The sequence below is a fragment of the Dasypus novemcinctus genome, chromosome 1 (assembly GCF_030445035.2).
Source record: "Dasypus novemcinctus isolate mDasNov1 chromosome 1, mDasNov1.1.hap2, whole genome shotgun sequence".
NCBI lineage: Eukaryota > Metazoa > Chordata > Mammalia > Cingulata > Dasypodidae > Dasypus > Dasypus novemcinctus.
Genome location: NC_080673.1, coordinates 209,196,873 through 209,223,190, shown reverse-complemented (window position 1 = coordinate 209,223,190; position 26,318 = coordinate 209,196,873). Strand labels below are relative to the sequence as shown.

The 26,318-nt window shown below is 47.4% G+C and overlaps 1 protein-coding gene across 10 annotated transcripts in view; it reads left to right on the top strand.

Moving 5' to 3' along the window:
• PCGF3 (polycomb group ring finger 3) overlaps positions 1–26,318 on the top strand; it is an 83,251-nt gene that overhangs the window by 26,532 nt on the left and 30,401 nt on the right. For all 10 annotated transcript variants that reach the window (XM_058301968.2, XM_071217770.1, XM_071217782.1 and 7 more), the window contains 3 exons: positions 3,427–3,482; positions 17,038–17,148; positions 18,883–18,971. In XM_058301968.2, the coding sequence (XP_058157951.1) occupies positions 3,427–3,482; positions 17,038–17,148; positions 18,883–18,971 (256 nt within the window). The remainder of the gene's footprint in view (positions 1–3,426; positions 3,483–17,037; positions 17,149–18,882; positions 18,972–26,318) is intronic.

Here is a 26,318-nt window from a genome sequence, read left to right as displayed (position 1 = left end):
TCGCCTGTCCTCCTCTGGGCGCCAGGAACCTCCTTGGTGCTCCACCCTCACCTGTCCTGTCACCTGTCCTCATCTGGGCTCCAGGAGCCCCCTTGGTGTTCCGCCCTCATCTGTCCTTATCTGTCCAGGAGCCTCCTTGGTGCTCTGCCCTTACCTGTCCTCTCACCTGTCCTCATCTGGGCTCCACGAGCCTCCTTGGCACTCCACCCTCACCTGTTCTCTTAGCTGTCCTCACCTGTCTCTCACCTGTCCTCATCTGAGCTCCAGGAGCCTCCTTGGTGCTCCGCCCTCACCTGCCCTCTCACCTGTCCTCTCACCTGTCCTTGTCTGAGCTCTAGGAGCCCCCTTGGCGCTCCACGCCTGTCAGTGGGGAGCACAGCAACCACCCAGACACCAGCGGCCATTTGGGCTTCCTCGTGTGTCACTTACATGCCTGAGTCGATTTTCTCTGAGCTCTTCGTGGGTTTCTTTTGTCAGTAACGCTTTCGACGCTAACCTGGCAGCGTGGGGCACGTGTGCTCTTCTTGGGTGAGGTTTTGCAGTGCTGAGGGGAAAGGACTTCCCAGCTGCGACCTGCTGAGAGCAGGGGGTGGCAGGAGGCTTTCGCACCGTGGAAGGAGCAGGGGCCGGGTGGTCTGTGCTTGCTGCGGCAGCCCACGTTCTGGGGGCCGCTCAGTCCCAGGTGTGGACTAGCGGGGTAACACTAGAGGGCCACGAGGGGAGGAAGCCACCACCTGACGGGAGCTGGGAGCCGGCTGGGAGCCATAGCTGGGCCTGGGGCTGAGCGCTGGCCGGGGAGGCCTGCCCTGCCTCTGACCTCCAGCCTTCGAGCTCTTCTTTATGCAGAGGTGATGCCATGACCAGGTGACGCATTCAGGAGACCTGTACAGTGAGGGGGTGAAGAGGTGAGGAGAGAAAATAAGACCAAGTGAGGTGGCAACCGGGCCAGGAGATGAGGTGACGCGATAAGGAGATGAGATGAGATGAGGTGTGCCGAGGTGAGATATGCAAGGCCAGGAGGAGCAGGTAACAGGTGAGGAGGTGCCAGTGCCAGGCAGTCAGGAGAGCGAGTAAGGAGATGAGGTGAGGAGGCCAGGCGGCCAGGCGCAGCTGAGGGAGCTGGGCAGCAGCTGTCCTGGTGGATGGCTCGCCGCTTGGCTGCAGGTGCCTCTCCCCCCTTCCTCTCCCTCTACTGATTTGCTGGGCATTCCCTCAGCCTACCTGGCTGTCGGCCTTCATGCCCTGCCCAGGTCGGTTTTACCTCATCCTGCCTGTGGGGCCTTGTGGGTGCCAGAGCCCCTGCCCACCCTGTCCTTGGGCCCTGGCCTGCTGCCCCCAGGCTTGGAGTCAGAGGGAAGGACTTCCAGCTTCCAGGCCGGGCTGTGCAGGGTGAAGGCTAGCCTTGGGCAAAAGGGGCCCGCCGGGGGCGAGTTTCTTGGCCTCGGCCCCTTGGAATCGGGGCTGGTGGCCAGCTGCAGGTCCACACCTCTGCCTCACTGCGGGAGCGCTGTGCGCTGTCGCAGAGAAGCGCAGAGGTGAACGTGGAGGCCACACGACCGCCTGTACTCCCAGGAAGCCACGCTGAGCTGCGCTGTGGCTTGGTCAGTAGAAATGCCGTGGAAGCACAGGCCAGGAACGGCCAGTCAAGGGGACTCTGAGGACAGGCTCTGCAAAGCCACTGTCCCTCCCCCCCCAACTCCTGGGCCCCTCTACCTGGCCAGGTGAGCACAGTGGTGTTGACCGCTGAGCCCAGCGTCCTCCTGACAGTTGGTCGTGAGGAGCTGGACACAGGGCAGAGGACAGAGGGTAGAAAGTGCTGAGGGCGTCATGCGTAACAAGGGGGACTTGTTCACGGTGCTTCCTGGGCGCGCGCTCTGTGCGGACACAGTACCCGAGGGCAGCAGCCGGGCACGGTTGGGAGGCCTGTGTTAGCCACCCACAGGCTCAGTGCGGGGAGGCTCGTCTGGAATCATCTGGAATCAGGCCTTGGAGGCGCTCCCGGGAACTACTGCATGATGCTAACAGCCCAGCCACCAGTGTGTAGCCCACTCTGCACCCACGGATGGGCACCCACTGCGTGCCCGTGAGTGCCTGCTGTGTGCCCATGAGCACCTGCTGTGTGCCTGTGGGTGGTCACCCACTGTGTGCCCGTGAGTGTCTGTTCTGTGTCCATGAGTGTCTGCTGTGTGCCCATGGGTGGGTGCCTGCTGTGTGCCTGGGAGCCCCTGCTGTGTGCCCTGCTCTGTAACTGGGAGCCCCTGCTTTATGCCCATGAGCCCCTGCTGTATGCCTGGGAGCTCCTTCTGTTTGCCCATGAGCCCCAGTTGTGTGCCCGGGAGCCCCTGCTGTGTGCCTGTGAGCTCTGTTTGCCCATGAGCCCCTGCTGTATGCCTGGGAGCCCCTGCTGTGTGCCCGGGAGCCCCTGCTTTATGCCCATGAGCACCTGCTGTATGCCGGGGAGCCCCTACTGTATGCCCGCGAGCCCCTACTGTATGCCCGGGAGCCCCTGCTGTGTGCCTGTGAGCTCTGTTTGCCCATGAGCCCCTGCTGTATGCCTGGGAGCCCCTGCTGTGTGCCCGGGAGCCCCTGCTTTATGCCCATGAGCACCTGCTGTATGCCGGGGAGCCCCTGCTGTGTGCCTGGGAGCCCCTACTGTATGCTCGGGAGCCCCTACTGTATGCCCGCGAGCCCCTGCTGTGTGCCTGTGAGCTGTTTGCCCATGAGCCCCTGCTGTATGCCTGGGAGCCCCTGCTGTATGCCTGGGAGCTCCTTCTGTTTGCCCATGAGCCCCAGTTGTGTGCCCGGGAGCCCCTGCTGTGTGCCTGTGAGCTCTGTTTGCCCATGAGCCCCTGCTGTGTGCCCGGGAGCCCCTGCTGTGTGCCCGGGAGCCCCTGCTGTGTGCCCGGGAGCGCCTGCTGTGTGCCCGGGAGCCCCTGCTGTGTGCCCGGGAGCGCCTGCACCTGGCCAGGCAAGGGACCAGTCTACCCTCATGTGAGATGAATTCATTTGTCATTTAGATATTGCTAATTTAGGCATATAAGGTTTTTTTTTTCAGTGAGTGGTTTTTGGAAATTAAAGTTGATTAGAAAATTAAAGCCTCCACACTCTTGTAATTTGTGTTTGAAGAAAGCAAACTAGAGTAAGAAGCATGTTTGAGGTATCTCGCTGGGTAGCTGTTCCAGGAGGTCTGTGACTTGACTGCTGGGCCTGGTGCAGCGGCTGTGTCTCCAGCACCTGCAGGTGGCGAGGAGCTCCATCCAAGGCGGCCTCGCAAAGCCCAGGGCCAGACGCCGGCAGACAGGGCCTTTGTTTCTGAAAGTGACATTTGTCTGTGACACTCAGTTTCCCATATTATTAAATGGAAAATGTGCAAGAATTCAGAATTGGCATTTCTAACTAATCTGCCTATTTTGTTCTTTTTGCCAGTCATGATAGAACCATGCAAGATATTGTCTACAAGCTGGTGCCCGGACTCCAAGAAGGTGAGTCTCAGTGTGCCCACTCGGCCTGCCTCACATGGCCCGCTCGGCCCACTCGGCCTGCTCGGCCCCCTCGAGCCCCCTCAGCTCACATGACCCACTTGGCCCACCCTGCCCACTCGGCCCACTCTGCCCACATGACCCACTTGGCCCACCCTGCCTGCTCTGCCCACTCGGCCCGCTCTGCCCACTCAAGCCCCCTTGGCCCACATGACCCACTTGGCCCGCTCTGCCCACTCTGCCCACTCGAGCCCCCTTGGCCCACATGACCCACTTGGCCCACCCTGCCCACTTGGCCCACTCTGCCCACGTGACCCACTTGGCCCACTCTGCCTGCTCTGCCCACTCAAGCCCCCTTGGCCCACATGACCCACTTGGCCCACTCTGCCCACTCAAGCCCCCTTGGCCCCCTTGGCACACATGACCCACTTGGCCCACTCTGCCTGCTCTGCCCACTCGGCCCGCTCAGCCACTCAGAGCCTCAGTTCTCAGGACGGCCCGGCGTCAAGGCTCGGCGCAGAAGTACTGACCTGTGGCGGGCTTCCCCTTCCCAGCACCACTGCTGTCCCGCGTACCCATTTTCTTGACTCGTTTGCATCCCGCTAGCCGGCTCCCTCCATTGTCTTTCTAGGACTCGAGGATTTCTTTCTGTCTGTTCCATCCGCGAACACGGACTGCATGTTAGTACGCCAGTCGTTGCTTGGGCTTTGGGGACTCAGCAGCTAATGTGGAGGCCTCCCCTGTCCAACAGGACTGAGTGGGCCCGGGAGACCTGGGCTGGCAGTCGGGGCCCCCATAGCAGCCCCCGGCCGTCCAGGGGCCACGGGAGCACAGCAGCGCTGCGTGCAGTTTGCCAGCACGTTGTCAGAGCTAACAGCTGGGTCGCCTTAGGAGCTTTAATTGTATTTGTTTTTTTTTTCTTTTGTGTGTGTGTGTGTGTGTGTGTGTGTGTTTTCACTTTTTACTTTTTTTTGTAGGTTTTTTTTTTTTTGCTTTAATTGTATTTGAAATCCAATTTTACTTAGAATTAAAAAGACATGTTATTTAGTACAAATATCCTGGAAGTGGAAGTAACTTATTTAGGGTTGTTCTTTCCAGAACGCCCCCCGGCTCTGCGTGTTCTCTGTGTGTGGATGGTGACGGCAGAGAGGAGGGGCGGTGCTGGTCAGCATCCGCTCAGGGCGGGCACGGCGTTCCCGTGGGTAAAACGGAGCGACGTTTTCAGTTAACAGTTGTTTTCAGTTAACGGTTGTTGTGTTTGAAATAGGATTGTAACTTCAAGTACAGCCTAATTCATTAGATCAGTCGATAGTGTGTCTGTCTTTGAATATCTGATATAAATATTTTAAAAGTACAAAAGTAGATCGAATCATATATAGACTTCCCAAGTACTTTTTGCCTGGCTTCAACAGTTGTCAGCTTGAGATCACTCTCATTTCATCCACCTCTCCTTTCCACATAATTTCATCTTTAAATATTTCCAAATGTATTCCCAAAAGATAAAGGTTCTTTTTGAAAAAACATAACTGCAGAACCTTTATAACACCTAAGAAAATAGGTCCTTAATGTCAAGTATCCAGCAGTGTTGAAATTCCCAGTTGTCCCAGTTGTTTCAGTTTTTTTGGTCAGGACCCTTACAGGGTCTGCAGTTGGAGTGACTTACGTCTCCTTTAGGCCCCTCTCACATCTCTCAGTTTTCCCTTTTTTACCCACATATTTTTCCTGTAGAGTTCCTCAAGTCTGGATTCTGCTGAAGACATACCCTTGGTGTCTTCTGCATTCCTGAGAATTGGTGGCATTGGCCTTTGGATCCAGAGGCTTGATGAGAGTCTGGTTCACGTTTTTGGCACAACTCCTTCGTAGGTGGTGGTGTGCTCTTCACCCAGAGGCAGGTGCTGCCTTGTCTCTGTCTCTCGTGCATCGTGTTAATTGCCAGTTGATGTTTCGATCCAGCAGTTCACATCAGGGCGATAAGGAGCACACTGACCTGTCACCCCTTCTTCACTTCCAGAAAGACCAGCTTCACTGTAGAGAAAGAGAACAAATGCCTCAGTCTCCCTGCTCCCTCCCTTTCATTTTGTTTCAAAATAATGTAGCACTCTACAACTGGGATCAGTTCGGGAGATTTAAGCACGTCCTACGTGTTTCCAGTTCACAGCACTTACGTTTTGAAGCTCGAGTTGCCTGGCCTTTGCTGATCCCCACTTCCTAGGCCTGGCCGTCCTCACAGTCCCACTTCCTGCTGGTGTGGGTGCCCAGGGATAGAAGCAGCCTTTCTCCACGGAGCCCAGGCTTCCACTAGTGGGCAGTGGTGCTTCAAGACCAGCGGCCTGGGTGCTTGGGGTGCTCCTGTGACCTTTCTAATAGAGCTTTTGCTGTGGAAAAAAAATAGCAAAATTATGAAGATCACATTCACTTCTCTGAATAACTAGTTGTCTTTTCCTGCACACCAGGAGTCCTCCATATCTTAACGTTTTGTCATCCTGGCAGTCCAGTGCCAGAGCTCTCAGCTCGACTTTAAAGTTGAAGAAATTGGGAGCTGGAGAGATGAGGAACTTCCAAATCCACACATCCAGTGAGGAGTAAACCCAGTCAAACCTCGTGTGCCCAAAAAGGGCGCATGCTCCTGCCGGTGGGACGCCTACGGGGGGGGCACTTCTCATACCTGGGTGTTTTCTGCCTAGACAGCGTCTTTGCCTCTCCTACGTTTTATCATTGTTGCGCTCTAGAAAGGTTACTATAAATACAAAACACTCTCTTGGTGAGGGCTGGTTGGTTTTCTCGGTTGTGCTGTCAGTGCCTGCACCCAGTTTCTCGCTCCAGAGACCCTCTTCCTGTTCCTGCAAATGACATGGAAACCTTTTAGCCGTGCTCCTGTGGGGTGGGGCGAGCATCAGCTCTGGAGGTGGCAGGCTTATTTTTGGAGAATAACAGTATAAACCAACCTGTTTACTGACTTACACTTTGCAAGCCATTTTAGGAGGTGGACTTTTCCTTCCCATTCTGCTTTTGAGTGAGATTTCATTTGGTCCATCAGCTGTGTGTCATTTGTTAACTTCTTCCTCTTAGGTCTTTCTGGGGAAATAAAATTTCATACCTCTTTGGGTCAGGCAGGTTTCTCACTGGCTCAATTTTTCTATTTCTTTGTAGATAAGACTGATTTTTGGTAAAGGAGTTGCCTTAGTTTTCCAGTTGTTTGTTGTTTCTTTTGGCATTTATGATTTTAAAAAACTTGTCTTCCCAGAGGCAACATCTCTATAAAATGTATCTAATTACCCATTTTCAACACAGGTGTATTTCAGCATAACTTGTTTTTATTTTCTTCACAAATAGTATCCACACTGCTCTGTGCCTTGCCCTTTACACTTAGCAGTATTCCTTAGAGATGCTTGTGAGTTGTTAGCGTCTGCTCCATTCTTGATCATTGTCACAAAGGCTTTCACTATCCATATCTGACCGGTCCATCACTGATGGATATTTAAGTTGATTTTCATCTTTTACTTAAAAGAGAAATATGCAGTTACTAGCCTTCTATGTTATTTTGTAAATATAAATAAATACGTCTGTTGGTTTTATTCTGGAAGTAGAATTGTTGGACCAGAAGCTACCTGCATTTTTATATTTTTCTTGTCTCATTGCACTGGCTAGAGCAGGAGTCAGAAAACTACAGCCCACACGTCAAGTCAAACCCACTGGCTGGCTTTATTGGGCCCACAAACTAAGAATGGTTTTTACACTTTTAAATAGTAGATAAAATCAGAAGAGTAGTATATTGTGATATGTAAAAGTTATCTGAAATTGGAATTTCGTTGTCCATAAATAGAGTTCGTTGTCCATAAATAGAGTTTTATTGGAACACAGCCGTGTTTATTCACTCACCTGCCACCCATGGCTGCTCTCAGGCCACACAGGCAGAGGCGAGTGTTTGTGACAGGCCACACGGGGCGTTCATCGCATCACAGCGCTGCTCAGCACATCCCAGTGACGCAGCTACGGCTGACAGCGTTTCAAGTCCCATTCATATCAATGTATCTGGACTTTTAAAGGTCACCAGTGCATACCCATTGTGTCAAAACAAGAACAGGAGAACAGACTTCAAATGTCACATTTTTAAGGCACAGTGAAATATGTGTTATTTTTTTAGAAAATTAGATAAGCATTGCGTTTATCACGCAATGACACTGTAACTATACTAGAAGAATACAATATAGGTTGGCATTACTAGACTAAATACTACCCTCAGTATCCCTGACTCAAAGGGAAGCAACATTTAGGAAAAAACTTGAGACTTAGAATGGACATCTCATCACAGCAGAATTTCTTAAAAAAAAATAATAATAATAATCAGGCAGCAGTTGCATTTGCTAGCCAAACAAGTAAAAGCATTTGCTGATGGTGAATTAAATTATGTTTGATTGTGACAACTGAAAATAAGCTTGTTTGAGACCACTAGCATTTGGTTGAGAACAGTTTCTCTTAAGAGTTGAGGGCTTTGGAATTAGCATCAGCAGTTAATTAAAAACAAGGCAAGTGATGTCATGTGGTTTTCCTTGGCTCAGCACTGCTCAGTTATGATTTATTCGGGAGTCAGTGCCATTCTGAAGTAACTGAAGAACTAGTCTCCATGAAGAGTCTGTATGACAGGCAAGAATATTTTTTAAAGACGTTGAGAAGAACACTAATTCATACAAACTGAAGTGGAATCTGCTAAAATGTATTACAACCAATAGTGGTAAAAATTTGTATAGATCAGAAGACTTCTTAGTTGGCCAAATTTACAAAGGTTGTAAAGAAAATAAGGTGTTTAAAGCTTCATTGATGTCTAAAGGTCTTTGTGCTATTCGTTAGCAAAAACTTTACAGAAAATACTTGAATCTGTCGTGTTATGAATCAGTAGTGCCAACAGCAGGCTTAATTGACTCTCATGGGCTTAATATCATTGTCAGAATTAAAAAGCAAGAATGCTCAACTCACCCTACCACACAACATTTAGATGGCTTAGCAATGGTAAAATTTGACTGAGATTTTTTTTGAGCTAAGGGCAGAGATTGAAAATTTCAGAATGCAAAAAGCTGCCTTTAATCACTATTGTCAGGCACTAAATGGCTTTGGAAATTAACTTTGCTAAAGACCTGTAAATATTTCTAAATGAATTCAACCTAAAATCACAAGGCAGAACAGTACCTCACTGTGGTAAAGTCATTTTAATGACAACTAATACTGTTTGAACCACAAGTAATGCCAGTCTGCTTTATATACTTCCCATCCTGTAAGAGTTAAAATAACAAACAAGACCTCTCTTCCCACACAAATTTGCAGTGGACATATTTTCTAAACCTGAGCTACAGTTCCATCTGTGTTTTTTGTACCTTAATGCAAGTGCAAAGGAAGTTTCCATATTACCAATTCCATTTTTTAAAAAATCCATTTAACTGCAATGAGGAGTTTCTACCTAACTTTCATTTGGAAGTGATTAATTTGGAATTTAATGGCATGCTAAACGGCAGCTATCAAGAGAAGAATTTAGTAAAATTCCATAAATGCCTTCTGAGCAATGGTATGCTCTAATAAAGTTCATATGTTCGTGGATTGATGTCCATATTCTGTGGGAAAGGACATTTTCAAAGAAGAAATGTGTACAATCTACTTACAGAAGAGCTGTAACAGATAAGCACTGCAGTCAGTTTTGATGATGTGAGGAGCACTAACTTTTAACCCAATTAAACAGGCCTTACAGGCCTGAAGTACAGAAAATTGTACATGATTATTATTATTCTGTTTTGAAATTTTGACTAAAAAATTTTGTGAAAATTTGTCTTATCTCCTGTTATGTAAGTATCTATGTAATATCTCAGTGTTGCCACTTGCCCACAAGGCTTCAAATATTTATCATCTGGCTTTTTTCTTTAAGATTTATTTATTCGTACTAGTACCATAGCTTTTTATGCCAAAATAAATAAATGAAGAGGTTATACTATGTATGTATTATCAAGTTATTTGTCTTTATCATAATATTATAATGTGACACTTGTTCCATGGCAATAAATGTGGATCTGCATCATTTTTTAAAATAGCTGCATAGTATTCCATTGAATAATTGATCCCCAAGTCCTTTCCTATCCTAGGATAACAGAAATGTTGGATTTATCTTGTGTGTCATCTCTATCAATAGTAGATGGTAGGGGGTTACCTGAATGCAGGGTTGAGAAGGTTCTAAGGCTCTCAACCTCGGCTGGGATGCACAGTGAGGAGTTAGCATTCTGCTTGATGAGTCCCTCTTGTGGGACCTTTAGCACTTAACTTGTTCCTTATTTTTCATGTTTATCTGGATTCATACCTCTTTATTCACTTATCTGGCTATTTCCTTAGGATAGATTATTAGCAGTAGAATTTTTTGGTCAAAAGTTAAATTTTTAAATATCTATTTTTAATATATTGCCTTTGGTAGCAACCTCAAAGACTGAGCCAGGAAACTCTTCTTGGGCTCCCCTTCTAAGTACTTGCCCTCAAGATAGAAGCAGCTTTGCAGACAGCTGAAGCTGTGTAAGGAACAATGAAGTTACAGTGGCCTGGGGCAAAGATTACCTGCTTTAAGTCATGAAAGAGCACTTAGGAGGGGTAGAAAGTATTTGGTAGGGAGTATTTGGTAGAGGAGATGTTCTAATTCCTGTTAACAGGAATTACTGAGGCCACCAGCAAGCACAGCCCAGGATAAGATGCAGGCTTGGAAAGGACGGAGAGGGCCCTGCACTTCCCATTGGCCTCAGGCTGTTCTTGACAGGAAAGCTAAGCTCTGAAGGAGACCACCAGCCAAAGCAGGGCCAATTTGCAAAGATAGTGAAAAGTATTTATTGTGTTTGTTTCTGTTAGCTCCTGGCACACAAGGAAATCTCTGGCATATTGCTAGCTGGATACAAACTTAAGGCATAGACAGGTCAAGGACTAAATCTCAGAGTTAATACATTAAAATATCAAAATATACAGTGTTCCACAAAAGATTACAACTCAAAGAAACAGGAAATGATAGCCCATCCCAAGGAACAGGATAAAAACCCAGAAACCATTAACAAAGAAGATCCAGCATTGAACATACCAGCAAAGAATAAAAAAAATAATACACACGTGCTCAAGGAGATAATGGGAAACACAGATAAAGAACTAAAGGAACTAAAGGACATCAGGAAAACAATGAATGAACAATATGAGAACCTCAATAGATAGCAATTTTAAAAAGGATCCAAAGAGAAATACTGAAGTTGAAGACCATAAGAAACGGAAATGAAAATTTCCCTAGAGCATTTCAACAGCACATTGGAGCTGTCAGAAGAAGAAAAAAACCAGTGAACTTAAAAGGCAACAAAGCTGAAATGACTCAGGCTGAGAAGCAGAAAAAAAAATTATAAAAAGTGAGCATCATCAAGCCTACCAGTATATGCATTATAGGAGTCCCAGAAGGGAAGAACAGGGCAGAAGGAATATTCAAAGGAATAGTGGCAGAAAACTTCCCAAATTTAAAGAAAAACTTGAATGTGGACACGCAAGTAGCCCAATGAACCCCAAACAAAATAGACTTGAGGAGAATCATGCCCAGACACATCATAGTCAAACTGTCTAATATTGAGGACAAGCAAAGATTCCTGAGAAGTACAAGAGAAAAGCAAGGTGTTATGTATAAGGGAATCCCAATAAGATGAAGTTGCCAGTGTCTCAATGGAAACCATGGAGGCAAGAAGGCAGTGGTACAAAACATTTAAAGTGCAGAAAGAAAATAATTGCCAACCAAGCATTTTATATCTAGCAAGACTGTCTTTCAAAAATGAGGGAGAGGTTAATTCATACCCAGATACACAAAAGGCGAAGGATTGTCACCCCTATACCTGCCCTAAAAGCAGTGTTAAAGGCAGTTCTTCAGACTGAGAGGAAAAGCCACTAGAGATGGATTGAAGCCGCATAAAGAAATAAAGGCCTCTGACAAAGGCAACCATATGGGTAACTATAAATGCCAGGACTGTCGTGTTGTATTCTTTGGTATGTAACTTCACTTTCTACTTCTTACAGCTTCTGAAATGCATGCTTGTAAAAAGTAATGATAAATTTACAGTTTTGGATATATAATACATAAAGATTTGATTTGTTACAAATACAATGAAATGTGGGACGGGTATAAGAACAGTATATGTGTGTGCTATGAAGTTAAGTGGATATCATATCAGCTGTGATTGTTGCAGACTTAGAATGTTGAATTAGGGCCCCATGGTGACCACAAAGAAAATATAGGAAAAATTGATCATAAAGAAATGAGAAGGGACTCAAAATGATACACTACAAAAAATCAGCGTAAAAGTGGGCATTAACAGAAGATTTGAGGGACAGAAAATGTATAAGACTTACGAAGATCAAATAGCAAAATGACAGAAGAAAGGCCTGTATTGTCAGTAGTTACTTTAAAAGTAAATGGATTAAACTCTCCAGTCGAAAGGCAAAGATTGGCAGAATGGATAAAAAAGGATGACCAAACTATAAGCTGTTTCTAATAGATGCATCTTAAATTCAAAGACGCAAGAAGGGGAAACGGACTTTGGCCCGGTGGTTAGGGCATCCGTCTACCACATGGGAGGTCCGCAGTTCAAACCCCGGGCCTCCTTGACCCGTGTGGAGCTGGCCATGCGCAGTGCTGATGCGCGCAAGGAGTGCCGTGCCACGCAAGGGTGTCCCCCGCGTGCGGGAGCCCCACGCACAAGGAGTGCGCCCGTGAGGAAAGCCACCCAGCGTGAAAAGAAAGTGCATCCTGCCCAGGAATGGCACCGCCCACACTTCCTGTGCGGCTGACGACAACAGAAGTGGACAAAGAAACAAGACGCAGCAAATAGACACCAAAAACAGACAACCAGGGGAGGGGGGAAATTAAATAAATAAATAAATCTTTAAAAAAAAAAAAAAAAGACTCAAGAAGGTTGAAAGTAAAGTGAGGGAAGTGGACATGGCTCAACTTATAGAGCATCCGCCTACCATATGGGAGGTCCAGGGTTCAAACCCAGGGCCTCCTGACCTGTGTGTGGTGAACTGGCCCACGCACAAGGAGTGCTGTGCTGCCACGCAGGGTTACCCCCATGTATGGGTGCACCACATGCAACAGTGTGCCTGGCAAGGGGGCCACCCCGCATGAAAAAAGCACAGCCCACCCGGGAGTGGCGCCGCACACACAGAGAGCTGGTGCAGCAAGATGACACAACAGAAAAGAGACACGGTTTCCTGGTGCCACCTGACAATGCAAGTGGTCGCAGAAGACAACACGGCAAATGGACACAGAGAGAAGATAGTGTGGGTGAAGAGGAGAGAAATAAATAAATCTTTAAAAAAAAAAAAAGTAAAGTGAAAGGATGGGGGAAATAAACCTATAATAATATCAGATAAAATAGACTTTAAGTAAAAACCTGTTAGAAGGGACACAGAAGGTCATTATGTATTAATAAAGCAGTTATTTCAACAAGTAAATATATATGCAGCTCACAGCAGAGCCCCAGAGCCCCAAAATATATGGAGCAAATATGGACAGATGTGAAAGGAGGAATAGATGGTTCTGCATTAATAGGACACTTCACTACACTCCTTTCAATAACAGAACATCTAGACAGGATTAATAAGAAAATAGAAGATTTGGTTGATACAGTAAAGCAATAAAGATACCTCAAGGAAAGAAAAGAAAATTATGGACCAATGTCCCTTATAAATAGATGCAAAGATCCTGTACAAAATACTAGGTAACTGAATCCACTGCCCATTAAAATAGTTCTACACCAAGACAGAATGGGCTTTATCTCATGCCAGGGTGGTTCAACATAAGAAAAATCAAATAAAATACACCACATTAATAGAAGGAAGGGAAAAAATCCACATGATCATTTCATTTGATGTAGAAAGACATTTGATAAAATCTACTACACCTTCTTGATAAAAACACTTGAAAAACTAGGAGAAGGAAATTACCTCAATATGATAAAGGGCATAAATGAAAAATCTATAGCTAACATTGTACTTAGTGGTGAAAGACTGATAGCTTTCCCTCTAAGATGAGGAACAAGACAAGGATTTCCCCTGTCACCACTGTTAGTCAACATTGTCCTGGAAATGCTACTCAGAGTACATAGGTCTATGAAAGAAAAGGCATTCCAAGTGAAAAGGAAGAAGTAAACTTTCCCTATTTGCAGACAACATAATCCTCTGCATATATAGAAAATCCTGGGATATCCTCAACAGAACTACTAGAGGTAAATGAATTTAGCAAAGTGGTACAAGATCACACACTAGTCAGTGGTATTTCTATATACTAGTAATGAACAATCTGAAGAGGGAATCATGAAAAGAATTCCATCCAAAAAAGCAGTAAAGAGAATCAAATCTCTAGAAATAAATTTAACCAAGGATATAAAGGACTTTATACACAGAAAACTAGAATACTTTGCTAAAGGAAAGCAAGGAAGACCCAAATAAACAGAAAGGACATTCATGCTTATGGATTGGAAGACTAAATATTACGAAGTCATCATTTTACTCAAAGTGTTTTATAGATTTAACACGATCCCAATCAGAATTCCAAGAGCCTCCACTGCAGAAACAGAAAAGCCCATCATCAAAATTTATATGCAAGTGTAAGAGTTCCCAAATAACCAAAACCATCTTGAAAAAGAACAAATTTGGAGGACTCACACTGATTTTAAAACCAATTACAAAGCAACTGTTGTCAAAACAGAATGGTACTGGCACAAGGACAGACATAGACCAATGGAATTGAATTGAGAGATCAGAAATAAACCTTCACATTTATCGCCAATTGATTTTTGACAAAAGTGCCAAGTCCTCTCAATTGGAAAAGAGTAGGACCTCCAACAAGTGGCACTGGGAAAACTGGATGTCCACATGCAAAAAAGCAAAGATAGACTCCTACCTCACACCATATAAAAGAATTAACTCAAATTGGATCAAAGACCAACATATAAGAGCTAATACTATAAAAATCTTGGAAGAAAACATGAGGCGACACCTTTAGAACCTTGTAGTAGGCAGTGGATTTTTAGATTTTACACCAAAAGCATGAGTAACAAAATTAAAAATAGGTAAAATATGGACTTCATCAAAGTTTAAAAAAAACTTTTGTTTACTAGAGAACATTACCAACAAAAGGATGAGACTGCGTACAGACTGGAAGAAAGTATTTGGAAACCATATATCCAATAAGGGTTTAATATCCAGAATATGTTAAAAATCTCTGCAACTTAACAATCATAAGACAACACAGTTAAAATCCAGGGATAAGACTTGAATAGATATTTCTCCAAAGAAGATAAACCACACAAATGGCCCCAAAAGCACGTGAAAAGATGCTCAATATCATTAGCCATTAGGGGAAATGCAGATCAAAACCACAGTGAGATGCCATCTTACATGCACTAGAATGGCTACTATTTAAAAAGTGGAAAACTCCAAGTGCTGGAGAGGATGTGGAGAAATAGGGCATTAGTTCATTGTTGTTAGAATATAAAATGGTGCAGCTGCTGTGGGAAACGGAGTTTGGCGGCTCCTCAGGAAGCTAAGTATAGATTTACAGTATGACCCAGCAATCCCACTACTAGGTATATACCCAAAAGAATTGAAAATGGACTCGAGCAGATATTTGCTCACTGATGTTTTTAGTGGCATTGTTCACAATTGCCAAAAGGTACCAACCCACGTGTCCATCAGAAGATGAATGGATAAATAAATGTGTGCCATACTGTAGGGGATATCCCAGCAGTAAAAAGGAATGGAGTCTTGAATGTGCATTTTGGATGGACCTTGACGATGTCATGTTGAGTGAAATAAGCCAGACGCAAAAGGGAAAATATTGTATGATCTCACTGGTATAAAATAATTAGAATAAGCAAATTCATCAAATCAGAATCTGCATTATAACTTACCACAGACTGGGCCAGGGGCAGGGAGTGAGGAGTTTAATGGTCAAATTGTGCAGAGTTTGTGTTCAGGATCCAAGAAGTCTTGGTAATGGATGGCAGTGATGGCAGCACAACACTACTGAGTTATAGATTTGAATAGTTAAGAGGGAGAACTTTTAGGTTGTATGTAAGTTACTAAAACAAAAATTAAAAATAAAACATAGGACTGTTCAACACAACTAGTGGCCCTTAATGTGGACATGGACTGCAGTTAACAGTACAATGATAATATTTTTTCGTCAGTTGTAACAAAGGTACCATGCTGAAGAAAAGTCTTCTTAAGGCAGACTGTGTGTGGAACTATTTTCTGCACGGTTTTCTGTAAATCTGCACCTTCTCTCATTAAGAAAAGAGTAGGTTAGTAGTCCCTGTAGTCTCCTGGACACGCTCTGTCCGGAACGTGTGATGCACAGCTGGTCCTGCTGGCCTTGTTTTTGAAGCCTGCTATGCCAGCCCCTCTGGTGCCCAGCAGTGGCTGCTGTGCTGGCCAGCGTGGGGCGGAGGAGGCTGAGCTGCCCACGGCGCCGTGATCCAGAAGAGAACTGGGCATTTGGTGGAGGAAAACCTGGGCCCCTGGGGAGCCGCTGCTCTCTGAGCGGGGTCCTGCGTCCAAGGTCGCTGGGGCAGGCTGTGGCCACTGCTCTGGACATGGGGTGCGCTCCCTCTGCTGTGCTGACCACCCCGACCGTGGTGATGGGAGGCAAGCTTCTGGCCAGCTGGGCCGTCCTCCCGCTGCGCTTGCCAGAGCAGCTCAGCACGGCTGCCCGCACCCCCCCTCCCTCGCTGTCCACAGCTGTGAAGGGCCTGTCCTTGCGGCTTGTTGGGGGTGGAACGGCGCGTGCGCCCGAGGACAGGGCACCATCCCGGGCGCAGCGAGCACCAGGGACAGGCCAGCTGCGCACGGATGCCGTCCTCGCTCTGCTGCCACCCACCCCGGGCAAGGCTGAGCTTTCTCATGGTTGCTTGATGGTAAAATCTCAGGCACCTGCGAGCTGGCGGTCATGGGAGACCCCCGAGTTGTCACGCTGTTGCCTGTGCGTGGTCAGTGCTCATGGCCAGCAGGGAGGCCCCCCGCTGCACTGATCAGCCCTGAGGACAGGTCCGTCGTGCGACTGCGCAGTGCTGAGCACTCCCCACCCTAGACCCCAGCCCCAGGATCCCGTGTGCCCTCGGAGGCCTCGGGGTCCTTCCTGGACGGCTCCCAGCAAGAGCAGCCTCCTGTGGGCTGCCAGGGAAGCCTGTCTCCCACGTGGCCTCCGCGCCGCGTGGCCTCTGCGCCACATGTGCACCATGTGGCCTCTGCGCCATGCGATGTGCTTTTGACTTGTGCCTGGCCCGCAGTGGATGGTCAGCCAATATTTGCAAATGAAGGAAGGGCCACTGACCTGGCTGTGCTTAGCTGGCAGCACTTCTGGGAATTACAACCCAAAGCTGGGATTTGCTTTATTAGTAGCAGCCTTCACCATTTCCATATCTCAATCTGTAATTTCTTCAAGTGTTTGTGAACAGAATTTTAATATAATTATTTGCCTGCTTAATATTAAAGATTATATATTAATTTTTAATAGCGGAAATGAGGAAGCAGAGGGAATTCTATCACAAGCTAGGCATGGAGGTGCCTGGAGACGTCAAGGGGGAGCCTTGTTCGGCAAAGCAACACTTAGATTCCCATCGGAATGGTGAGTGAGCCTCTCGTTTGGCTACTGAGAACGTGAGGAAGCGTTTCTTAGCGAGCTCTGTAGCTCATCTTGTCTTCTGAACCTTCCTTCATGTAGTTTGATATTACAAAGTAAGGAAACTTCTAAAATGGACTGGTGGGAAGGTGCTTTCGGGCGGAAGTCCTCCTCAGCCCCCAGTGCTGACGGGACTCTGGAACGGGGCTGAGAGCCCGGGACGCGGGTGGACAAGGTCCTGCCGTAGGTGAAGCGAGAGGGCCTTGGGGTGCAGCTCCAGGGAGGGGGGAGCAGGAGCGTCCTAGAAAGTGCGGGGAGGTCAGAGGCTGGGGGGGTGGTCCACAGGGAAGATGATGTTTATCTATAACTCAGTTTCACTACAAAATGGCAAAATAACATTCTGATTTCTCCATAAAGTTAATGGCGTTTTTAAACCTATGTATATCATAACAAATTATACAAATCTTTGAGGCCATGATATTTTTCTAGTAGACCACACATTCCTAAAAATGTTCTAGACTGCCTTGAGTATTTTTTAGCAGTGTGAGAATGAGAAGATGAAGCCCTTATCACTCTTCACAGAGGCAGAGCTTTGCAGGCCAAAAGCCAGCAGATTCCGAGGGCGGGGGCAGGGAGGGACGAGCCCCCCGAGGGGAAGCAGCTTTGGCGTCCTGCTCTGGGTGCTTCCTGGGGTGTGCATTAGAGCAGGATAGGGTCCAGGCGGCCCTGGCCCTGGGGTTCTGGAGGGGAGTGGAGGACAGTGGAGGGCAGCTCATCTGTCCCTTTTGCCAGTTTCTCCCACTGTCTTTCTCTTCTTTTCTGCCACCTCTCATACATGGACCAGCCACACACCCACATACACACACTGCGTGCTACGTGCACTAGCACACACCCACATCCACCCACCACACACCCACATGCACCTGCCATGAGCTACATGCACCTGCCACACATGCACCCACCACACACCCATGTGCACCCGCCATGTGCTATGTCCACCCACCAGGCACCCACGTGCACCCGCCATGTGCTACATGCACCCGCCACACACACCCACGTGCACCCGCCACATACCCATGTGCACCCGCCACACACACACGTGCACCCGCCATGTGCTATGTGCACCCGCCACACACCTACGTGCACCTGCCATGTGCTACGTGCACCCTCCACGTCCACCCGCCACACACCCACGTGCACCCTCCACATACCTGCATCCACCCACCACACACCCATGTGCACCTGCCATGTGCTACGTGCACCCTCCACATACCCACATCCACCCACCACACACCCACATCCACCTGCCTTGAATCCACATGCACCGCCAACACTCACTACTCACCACATGCACTGCCACCCCCCCACATCTACTCCTGCATACGCACATGCACCAAGCACGCGCCCATACACTCCTGCATGCGCCCCACATGCCCACATGCACCCACTGCACACCCATGTCCACCCACCACGAGCCTGCTATGGTCCACCACATGACCACACACACCACGTGCCTACATGCACCTGCCGTGCACCTGCGTTTACCTGCCATGTGCACCAGACTCTGACCACTTGGGAAGCTCCTGGCTTTACAGAGTGCTGAGCTTTAGCTGCAGCTTGCTGCTCTTCCTGTGACTCATGGGCTCAGTCACTTACTCAAGGGAGCGTTTGATAGTATTTTGCGTACAGCTGCTTAAATGTCTGGATTTCATGATATGGTATTTCTGTCCGTGCTGAAAGGTGAAACCAAAGCCGATGACAGTTCCAACAAAGGCGCAGCAGAAGAGAAGCAGGATGAGGACGGGGACTACCACAGAAGTGATGAGCAGGTAAGGCGCCCACTCCCTGGGTTTTTAGGAGCCGTTTTGACTGAGAATGGGCATCGCACAGGATGTTTTATGAAATCATACGAGAAATTAAACAAGCGACGGAACTTGTGGAATGTTTTCTCCATTTAAAAATAAAAAGGCCGAGGGGTGAGAATGTAGAGATGCTAAACTTCCTTAGTATTTTCCCTTCCAACTCCTTACTTTGTTTTTCTTTCTTTTAATAAATGTTCTCTGTGAAACATTCTAAATATGAAGAGGTTCAAGCCCACCCTCAACAACCCCCAGCTATCTACCAGGCACTTTCCTGTGTGCACACAAATGTTGAAAAAAAGAAAGTGGCACGTCATGGTGTATTAGAACAAAAATAATAATGTAACATTGAGGATTCTGTTCCTATCTCACTTACTGCATTGTCAGATTAGAAAAGGACACTGTAAAAGAATTTCATAATTTTCCATATTCATTTCTACAGAAATATTAATGTAGATACCTTAATGTAAAAACTAAAATAGTCATCATATTTATGGTAAAACAGAATCTTTGTCTCATTAAAATCAGAAATACGGAAAATCTCCCAATTACTGGCATGATTTTGAACCTCCTGGCCCATGCAATAGGGAAAGAAAAAGGCATGAAATATGTATGTATGTGAGAAAGATACAAAAATAACATTATTCTCAGGTGATAATATTGTCTTTCATAAAATCCAAGACAATCAACTGAAAAACTGTTAAAATTTATTGTTGCTCATTGAGATGATTAGATCAACATACTGTTATCAATAGTTACATATAAAAAATGGGGAAGGAACCTTATTCTTATTTTACTTATTAAAATGAGTAAAAGCTTCACAATATCCTAACAAGAAATTTGTAAGGTCTAAATGAAGAAACTAAATCCTTACTGAAGAATGTAAGAGAAAAATCTGAATAAATGGGTGTTCCTGGATGGAAAGATTGGTGTTAAAATATCAGTTCTCCCCAAATTAATTGTAGGTTTTGTACTCCTGATCGTAATGGTTGCTTATGGAATTTAATGAGCCAGTTCTCAAGTTCATCTGGGAGAGTGAATATTCAAGAGTAGCTATGAATTTTTTTAAAAAGAAAACCAAGGGATGCAGGACATTGTATATCCTGCCATAATCCACTGAATGGACTGGGGGAGAGTGTAAACTACAATGCAAACTATAATCCATACGGTGCAGCAGTGCTCCAAAATGTATTCACCAAATGCAATGAATGTGCCACAATGATGAAAGAGGATGTTGATGTGGGAGGAGTTAGGGGTATGGGGGGTGGGGTATATGGGAACCTCTTACATTTTTCAATATAAGATTTTGTGTGATCTATGTATTTAAAAAAAAAAAAGAGAAAACCAAGGGGGATTGGCTATATCAGGAGAAAAATTATACATATTATCCTGAATATTAAGTATCAGAAATGAATATGTAATTATATAGGTAAGTATATATTTCGAAGGTATAGTCGTTAAAATAGTGTGATTTGGGTATAAGAATAGAGTAACAGAATCTTAATTTTTTTAGTTTATGCATTTCTGTATTGTTAAAAATTTTGCACTGAGCATTACAAAATAGAAATTTTGTATAAATAGCCACGTATTTAGGCTCTGATAAAGCTGATATTTCAGATCAGAGAAGAAAAGATTAGATGATTCCATGAGTCACATCTTCTGCCACTTCCTAGTTCAGCTTTTGTTTATGTGCATTTACCTAGAATGGTTCTTCTCAAACTCTGACCCCTGGGGGCCTCGTTGAAATGGGGTTCAGGGTCAGACAGCCTGGGTGGTGCCTGAGCCCCTACCCCATTAGGGGTACTGACCTCTGACCTCTGAATAACAAGTCCAGAAAGTTATCGTCTTTCATGCACATTTTTACATTTATTGGTGCAAGGTTGTACATAATATTTTCCTCTAGTTTCAGATCTCTGCAGTTTCAGTTTTTAAAACCCCCAGAGATCATTACTTTTTTTTTTCACCTTTTTTCTTTTACTCCAAACATGCCAAAGATTTGTCTTTTTTATTAGTTGTTTTCAAAAGAACTACTTTTTGTTGTTGTTTTTTTTTCTTTTTTTTTTTTATTTAATTCCCCCCCCCCCCCCCCCCCGTCCCCTGGTTGTCTGTTCTCTGTGTCTATTTGCTGCATCTTGTCTCTTTGTCCGCTTCTGTTGTCGTCAGCGGCACGGGAAGTGTGGGCGGCGCCATTCCTGGGCAGGCTGCACTTTCTTTTCACGCTGGGCGGCTTTCCTCACGGGTGCACTCCTTGCGCGTGGGGCTCCCCCACGCGGGGGACACCCTTGCGTGGCAAGGCACTCCTTGCGCGCATCAGCACTGCACATGGCCAGCTCCACACGGGTCAAGGAGGCCCGGGGTTTGAACCGCGGACCTCCCATATGGTAGACGGACGCCCTAACCACTGGGCCAAAGTCCGTTTCCCACTTTTTGTTTTTAATTGTCTCATTTTCTTAAACCATATGTTTTTATTTTTTGACTTCTTGAATTAAAACCTTTGTTTATGCTCTTTTAAAAAAATGCGTTTAAATGTATATGCTTTTCCTGAGTATTCTGGCTGCACCCCTTAGGTTTGATAAGTCATAGTATTGGATTTGTTTCTAAAGAAACCATAATTTCATTATTTACTTCCCTTATTTCCTATCAATCCAAGAGTTTTAGAGAAGCATGTTCCTAAATAGCCAAGTGAAATAGACTGTCTTGGTACTGATTTGCTCTTGTTTCCTAGTTTTCCTTCTTTACTGTTCAGGTGTTGTCTACGGTGATAATATGCGTTTTGAGAGTGAGGTTTTCCTTGTCATATGGTTTCCACAGGTGGTGTCTGCATTTTCTTGGTTGGGTTTGGGGCTGAGCACACACCAGTACTGGCCAGAGGCCTGGCCTTGCCATGTTCCTCAGTTCTCTGTGCCTTGGTTTCCTCATCTGTAAAATGGGGGTGGTAAAAATATCTGCCCACGGTGTGGGTGAGGATTAAATGGTTTCAATTTGAAAAGCACTTGGAGATGTTGCTAAAATTGAGAAAGGGAATGATGAAGCAAGTGGGCAAGCCAAGGAGACTGTTAACTGAGAACTCAAGTCATGTCACTCCTGTAGGTAAAGAATCCACTGGGATTACAGTTCTGTTCCTTTCTCTTTGAAGTTCTCGCAGTTTTATTTTATTGTATATGTTGCATTGTTGGCATATTCAGGTTTATAATTATTATGTATTTTTGATGTGTTGCACTTTTTACCAGTGTGAATTATTCCTTCTTTTCAGTATGTTTTTGCTTTGAATCCTATCTTGTCTGATACTAATATTGCCACTGTGTTGTCCTTATTTCTCCATCTCTTTGTGTTTTACTTTTCCACCTGTTTTAGGTAATTAATTAAACTCAGTTCTAGGCCCTGTTTTTTGACAGGAGGATTTAACCCTTTCATTTTTTATTGTGGTAGCTGTTATGCTGCCCTGATCTTGATTTTGAGTGTGTGTATGTGCTATCTTGTTGGCATTTTCTTCCCCTTTCTTGTTTGTATCCTTTGATCAGGTTTTCTTTTTCCTTTCATTTTTCTTTGTAAAATGTTTTGGAAATTTACATCCTCTTTTTATTCTTCTAGTGGCGCCTTTAAACTTGCATCACGTCAGCTTACAGAATTAATCAGTTTGTCACTTCTTAGAAACCCAAGACTTTATTATGTTTTTTCTGACTCCCCTTCCCAACCACCATATAGAATTGTTCCAAGTCATCTGAAGTTTTGTCCCCAGATTATTTTTTGGTAATTTTCATTTTATTTTACAGTAGTACTATTCTAGCAATTGTTATCTAGCAATTGTCTAGCAATTTTCACTCAATATTTAACAATTGCTTAGATTTAGCAAAAAGTTTTATAGGTCTTTTGGGGCTCTTTTGGTTGTTTTGTTTATTTACCATTATTTGGTTTATTCTTTGCCTTCTTTCACGGATTCTGTTTGTACTGCTGGAGTTCATCCTCCACTAGTTTTTTTTAAAAGGGTTTGCAGATAGTAAACGTTCTGGTCTCTTGAATTGGTAGGATCGTCTTTATAGTTGAATGATAATTTAGCTAGGTATAGAATTCTAAACTCAATATAATTTTTCCTCATATCTTTTGAGATGAATCCTTCCTAAATCAGAGATTTGATAGCACTAAGCACTTTTAACATTAAGCCTTAATGTTTATAAACTGATCTGTTCCTGTGGGTGAGATACCCTTTGCATTAAATTTGGTTGAGGGTCCTCTGATTAGATTGCTTGGTAAGATCGCTTGAGGGCTCTGGATTGGACTAGGTCGGTGAGGGAGGACTCAGGTTGAGTGTTTGCACCCTTGCTGGGTGTGATGCAGACAGACAGACAGAGACATACACAGACACTGGAAAAGGAAGCTGCTGTTTTTGACCGTGCCGTCTGTGAGAGGACTAGAGGATCGCTTAAGGACAAAGCCCCCAAGAGCTGGGCCCACGGAGCAGCACAAGAGGAGAGAAGCCCCCCGAGAAGCTCAAAGAGCTGAGACCAGGGAGAGACGAGCCATGTGCCAGTAGCTTGTAGCTCAGCTCAGGAAGGAGCCACGCGGCCAAGACCGATAGAGGAGGCCTGGTAGGAGACGAGCCCATGCCTGGCTACACTCAGCAGGGCTCAGACCTTGGCAGAGATCTCTGGCCTCTTGCGTCAACACATGGCAGCTGACTAGGGTGAGAAAGCAGCTCTAATGGTGCCTCCACGTGGACTTTTCATGCCTTGGAACTGTAAGATTTTGCCTCCGATAAAGCCAACCCATTTCTGGTACTTTGCATCAGCAGCCCTTTGGCAAACTAAAGCATCAGCCAACCCCCGTTCTGCTGAGGTGAAGGGTAAGGAGTGGATGGGATGAGATGGACAGAGAAACCCATGCTGAGAAACTGGTTACCCAACAAAGGCAGCAGCAGAGGCCTGTGAAGGCAGGAAGTGTGAGGCTGGGGGCGTCCCTGACGGAGACGCAGCTGGGGCTGAGCAGGAGAGACCCCCCCCCCCGCAACAGAGACTCGGCTGTGGCTGAGCAGGAGAGACCCCCCCAATGGAGACACGGCTGTGGCTAAGCAGGAGAGACCCCCCCAACAGAGACACGGCTGTGGCTGAGCAGGAGAGACCCCCCTAACAGAGACACGGCTGTGGCTGAGCAGGAGAGACCCCCCCAACAGAGACACGGCTGTGGCTGAGCAGGAGAGACCCCCCCAACAGAGACACAGCTGGGGCTGAGTAGGAGAGACCCCCCCCAACAGAACACAACTGGGGCTGAGTAGGAGAGACCCCTCCAACAGAGACACGGCTGGGGCTGAGCAAGAGTGACCCCCAAGAGACACGGCTGGGGCTCAGCAGATGGAAATGTATGTGGACCAGCCCCGCCCTGCGCGTCTGTGCCCGGTTCTAGTCTGGGGGAGCAGCCCCCTGTAGAGCCCCTCAGGAGGGCCAGGGGCTGGAGAAAGAGCCTGTGCAGGCTCAGCAGCTTCTCCAGCACCCGCCTGGCACCGCCCTGAGCATCCTCAAGCTGAGATTCGGCCCCCTGAGCCTGCTGCTTCCGCTGCTGGGCAGGAGGCGTTTGCCTTGGCTGTCAGCTGTGGGTCTGTGTGGCACCATGGGGCTGGGCGCCGGCCCCACACGTCCTGTGTTTCCCTCACTCTCCCTGCCCTGCTGTTGACGACATCATGTTGGCAAGTACAGGCAGCGCCTCCGCCTTCTTAGGCCACCTCTTGGGTCAGCCATTCCAAAGCAACGGGCCTGGGGTAAAAGGTGGCAGTTCTTGTAGTTTGACAAGTTACTAGAGCAAACAGTAAGAAAATTAGAGTAGACTTACCTCTAGGAAAATGTGACCTCTTACATGGCCCAAATTCAGCTACTTTTGAGCAGTTATGTCTCCCGGTGAATTTCGTGAGGCTTCTTTCTTGCCTCTTCTCAGAGGTGTGGCCTCTGGCCTCCTGGAGGTCCTGACGCCAGCAGACCCAAGTAAGGGTGTGAAAGAGCTTTGGCTTTGCAGGTCCGGTGTGCCCCTCCCTGCTGACAGCTGAGCACGCCCTGCTTGAGCCGGCACTCGGGGTGATGCGAAGACGCGGCAGAGTCCTGGCAAGGCGGCGTGGGCTGGGGGGGGCTGTGCCTGGGCTGGAGGTGAGCTCCAGGCTAACAGCGCGCCTCCTGCCTGGGCTGCCGTGCTGACACCTCCAGTTCTTCGGGGCTCTTCACATGCTGCTCTTTCCCCTGAACCCTCGTGGTTCATCCTCACGCTGCAGGAATTCAACTCAACGTCACCTCTTCGGCCTGGCCCTCTCAGCCATCCCTGGTACAGCACTCCCCGCAGCCCTGCTCCATCCAGGTGTGGGTTCTCCCCATTCGTGTGTAGTTCTGCTGTTGATGTGCACTGGCCCCAGCTCCAAGCTCAGGGAGGCCGGCCTGGCTGGCTCACAGTCACCTCTGAGGACCTTACAGTGCCCAGGGCAGTGAGTGCCCTTGTCGACACTGTTGGCCAAACGGACGGTGCTCGGGGGTGAGGATGGATGGGGCAGCCCGGTGGGGAGGCCCAGCTACCTGCGGCTGATGAGGGAGGTGACGGAGCCGCACAGCGGGGCCCTCCCCAAGTCCTTCACCCCTGCTGGGCTCAGGGTCCCTGCCTCAAGGCACTTGGGCTCCGCAGGGCAGGCAGCCTTCTGCTGGGAAGACGGACGTACCAGCCAGGGCGGCCCGGGGCAGGAGTGAGCTTTGCTAACCACAGTGGTTTGTGGACGTTCCTGGATTATTCTTGAATCGGCTCCCTGAACGTGCAGTCACGTGCGTGCAGACAGCCTTGGGGCACAGCCACCAGTGAGGCGTGGACCACTGGGCATGGACAGCCACGTCACAGCACCAGCAGGGAGTGGACATCCTTGGGGTGTGGGCAGCCACGGGCACAGAGCATGGACACCAGTGAGGTGTAGGCAACCACAGGCATGGACACCAGCAGAGCATGGCGGCCACGGGCATAGAGCATGGACCCAGCAGGGCGTGGGCAGCCACGGGCACAGAGCATGGACCCAGCGGGGCGTGGGCGGCCACGGGCACAGAGCATGGACCCAGCGGGGCGTGGGCGGCCACGGGCATAGAGCATGGACCCAGCAGGGCGTGGGCGGCCACGGGCACAGAGCATGGACCCAGCGGGGCGTGGGCGGCCACGGGCATAGAGCATGGACCCAGCAGGGCGTGGGCGGCCACGGGCACAGAGCATGGACCCAGCGGGGCGTGGGCGGCCACGGGCACAGAGCATGGACCCAGCGGGGCGTGGGCAGCCACGGGCATAGAGCATGGACCCAGCAGGGCGTGGGCG